Below are 4,000 nucleotides of genomic sequence, written 5' to 3'. Positions count from 1 at the left end.
TTCACATCAAGACTAGCAATGTGCGCTAGTAAAGTAAATAAAGTCAATTTCGATTTCATGCCGACTTTAACACTGAACATTTTTAACATTCTAGCCTGCACTATACCAACAAAGAACAATTTAACTTAAAATTAATAAGTTAGTAAAATAATAGTTTTTTGGCCATCAGACCCCTTCTTGATTCAGGCATGTATTTTTTACTGTACAATTAAAAGCAGCCTTGCTGAGAAGAGACTTCTTTTAAAACATTAGAAAATATTACAGATCCTAATTTGAACACTATGTGTGAATGTTATAATAAATGTATTAACAGAGCTGTTGTAATGATTATTATCATTATTATTGTCTTACTTTTTTATTTTTTTATTTTACAATCATCATACAGTAACCAGCAACAATCACCCCTTCCTCTTTTCATCGAAGACATGCGATGCAGTACTAAACAGTCTCTCACTGTCGGTGCTTGTAATGATTTTTGTGTCTTTCTCTGACAGTTTTAAATGCTTCCACACTGCTAACATGTGTGCTGCATTATAAAGAGCGTTCTTCGCTGGTTGCTATTTGATCGCGTCATATCATTGTTCAGTACAATTTATTCGGTCTTTTCGCTTAAACACCGAAAGAGCTTTTTTTGCTACTTTCGGCCGAATCATTTAGGTTGCCGAACATTCGGTGCATCCCTAAACAATACATTTATTACAGTATTTATTAATCTTTCTTAATGTTAGTTAATGAGAATACAGTTATTCACTGTTAGTTCATGTTAATTCAGAGTGCATTAACTGTTAACAAGCACAACTGTTGATTTTAATAATGCATTAGTAAATGTTGAAATTAACATGAACTAAGATTAGTAAATAAATTTAACAGTAATTTACTTTCAAATGCCCCAATTGCTGATGGGTCTGCACAACTTTTTAGTATAATTTTAAGTTGCATTGTTCAAAATATCTGTAGTAGCACAGCAGTGCATACCTGTATACATTTAATTAAGGTGGACTAGATTAGACTGTAATACAAATAGTTGAGTTTGCCAGGTGCATACAACATTTATGACAGGTTTTCATGAAAGTGTTGGTCAGTTTGTCTGCTTGACAATCCCATTTTACACTGCAACAATAAAACTGAAGTGAAATAAACAAACTGATAAATGTTTCTTTTTAGTTAAAACAGATGTTGTCAAAGTTTTCCTTTGGGGACATAATTTGAAGTTGGAAAAAGGTAATAAATTGCAATATATTGCAGAATATCGCAATATATTTAAAATCGCAATAATATTGTAGCGTGACACAAGTATCGTGATAATATCGTATCGTGAGGCCTCTGGTGATTCCCACCCCTAATATTCATTCTTTATTCACAATCTCCTCATAACAGGCAGGCAAAGCACTCATTTCAGCATGTGTTCGTGTTTGTGTGTGCTGTCTGCGTCACTCATAGCACGTGCCTATATCGTACGCTATATCGAAATTTTTTTCTATCGATATCGAAAAAGGTGTGCTGTCGATAAATATCGATACCGTTTTATCGCCCAGGCCTAGTAGTGTGTGTGTTTCAATTTGCACACCGTACAGTTACATGCAACATTCACCTCAGTTGGGCCTTCTATTTGTAAATACATAGAATAATTTGGGCTTGCTATAATGTCTTTTGACCATCTGCCTTAGGATAAGGGAATATCTCTGAAGTGAGAGCCAAGTTGACGTAAGCAGCCATGCTGGATGGGGCTCAGTTTGTTGAGGCGTTGTCACGGTTGGGTTACCCACGGGCGTCTGTGCTGAAAGGTTCTGAGTTTGACTGGTTATTTGAAACAGCACCAGATAACCTACACCTTTTACGTGTTGTCTGCAACCGCCTGAACCGCAGCAATGTTCTAACACCAGAAGAATTGCAAGCATACAAGGCACTCCAGGAGTCTGGTAAGCCCATCTTGGATGAGGCGACACTGGGTGAGCTGCTTAAAACCTGTTTGCCTGTGGGTGGAGGTGTAGTGTCACGGAGCAGTTCTGCGCTGGGTGGAGAGGGAAATGTAACAATCAAGGATCTTGAGACAGAACTACAAGCTCTCCGCAAGGAGAAGCAGCTAAAACAACGCAGACTCAATAAGCTGCAGATGCTAGCTACCAACTGGGGTGCAAACTCCTCTGCACCCCAAGCACTGCTGCAGGAAGGAGGGAATACAGTAAAAGATGCCAACTCTGCCTTGGCAGCCGAAAATGCATACACCAACTCAACTGTGGAGAACCTGTCAAAGGAGACGACCAAACTGGCTGGCTTTTTCCAAACTGACACTTATTCCATAAGGAGTGAAGATGGAGCTGCTCCACAATTAGTTCCTCAACCAAGGACCCCAGTGCTCCTCTCCCAGTTGTCTCTAGAGCCTTTCCTCCAGCAACAGGAGCAGTTCACCAAAGTATTGGCTTCCTACACTCAGCGTCAGTTCTTTCAGGGCATCTCAGACATGATGGAGACCTCCCCATCCAATCACTGCCAACTGACCAATCTGAGCTGTTGCAGTGAGAATGAGGAAGAAGAGGATGAGGGACTAGTGGAGCTCAGGAAGAAGGAGATGGCACAACTGCAGTGGGCATATATAGTGGCACAATACCAGCTGGTGAAAGAGAGGGCAAAGGAGCATGGCGACAAGGCAGCAAAAGAGTGGCTCATCCAGCGACTAAACAGCAGCACAGAGGTGAATATTAAAGAAAATGATAGTTTCCATGATTAATTTATAAATGCCTATACAGTGCCACTCAGAACATTTTAAAGGGGTCATATGATGCCCACTTTCCACAAGTTGATATGATTCTTTAGGGAAATAATGATCTTTAAAAAAGCATCATATGACCCCTTTAATATTTATGACAAGTATGTAATTACATTCTGCCCTTTATTTTTTGAGACCAGACAAATGTTTGGGGTCAGTTTTTTTAAAGAAATTAATACTTTATTCTTTTCTTTTTTAATCGAGGATGCATTAAATTGATTTTAAATTAAAAAGACACAAATTTTTACAGCAAATTTCTATTTCAAATAATGCTTCTTTTTTCTAATTCTTTTCAGCAAAAATATATTTTAAAATATATTAAACTTTTACAATATGTGACCCTGGACCACAAAACCAGTCATAAGGGTAAATTTTTCGAAATCAAGATTTATACATCATCTGAAAGCTGAATATAAGCCTTCCATTGATGTATGTTTTGTTAGGATAGGACAATATTTGGCCAAGATACAACTATTTGAAAATCTGGAATCTGAGGTTGCAAAAAAATCCAAATATTGAGAAAATCGCCTTTAAAGTTGTCCAAATGAAGTTCTTAGCAATGCATATTACTAATCAAAAAAGTTTTAATATATTTACAGTAGGAAATTTACAAAATATCTTAATGGAACATGATCTTTACTTAATATCCTAATGATTTTTGGCATAAAAGAAAAATCAATAATTTTGACACATACAATGTATTTTTAGATATATACATGTTCTGAAAGCTGAATAAATAAGCTTTCCATTGATGTATGGTTTGTTAGGATAGGACAATATTTGGTCGAGATACAACTATTTGAAAATCTGAATCTGAGGGTGCAAAAAAATCCAAATATTGAGAAAATTGCCTTTAAAGTTGTCCAAATGAAGTTCTTAGCAATGCATATTACTAATCAAAAAAGTTTTAATATATTTACAGTAGGAAATTTACAAAATATCTTAATGGAACATGATCTTTACTTAATATCCTAATGATTTTTGGCATAAAAGAAAAATCAATAATTTTGACCCATACACTGTATTTTTGGCTATTCAGCCCTCTACGGACACCTTGTCAATTGAATCGCCATAGGCTAGTAAATGTTTTAGTTTACTCGCCAGACTGATAATATATATATATGTAAAATGGCACAGTTTTATAAATATCTAAAAGTACACTCTTAACATCAGTCGGTCAAGCATTATAATATGATAATCAATATTATTTAATGATAGAACTTTAGTAATTAG

At 36.0% G+C, this 4,000-nt stretch overlaps 1 protein-coding gene across 3 annotated transcripts in view; it reads left to right on the top strand.

Moving 5' to 3' along the window:
- The window catches only part of haus3 (HAUS augmin-like complex, subunit 3), a 15,376-nt gene that overhangs the window by 1,873 nt on the left and 9,503 nt on the right, over positions 1-4,000 (top strand). For all 3 annotated transcript variants that reach the window (XM_016554203.1, XM_016554204.1, XM_016554205.1), the window contains exon 2: positions 1,668-2,692. In XM_016554203.1, coding sequence (XP_016409689.1) covers positions 1,715-2,692 — 978 coding nt within the window. In that variant the 5' untranslated portion in view covers positions 1,668-1,714. The remainder of the gene's footprint in view (positions 1-1,667; positions 2,693-4,000) is intronic.

This window comes from Sinocyclocheilus rhinocerous, unplaced genomic scaffold (assembly GCF_001515625.1).
Source record: "Sinocyclocheilus rhinocerous isolate Xijiao unplaced genomic scaffold, SAMN03320098_v1.1 scaffold105, whole genome shotgun sequence".
Lineage (NCBI taxonomy): Eukaryota > Metazoa > Chordata > Actinopteri > Cypriniformes > Cyprinidae > Sinocyclocheilus > Sinocyclocheilus rhinocerous.
The sequence above is the reverse complement of the archived record's forward strand: the minus strand, read 5'-3'. Positions and strand labels throughout refer to the sequence as shown.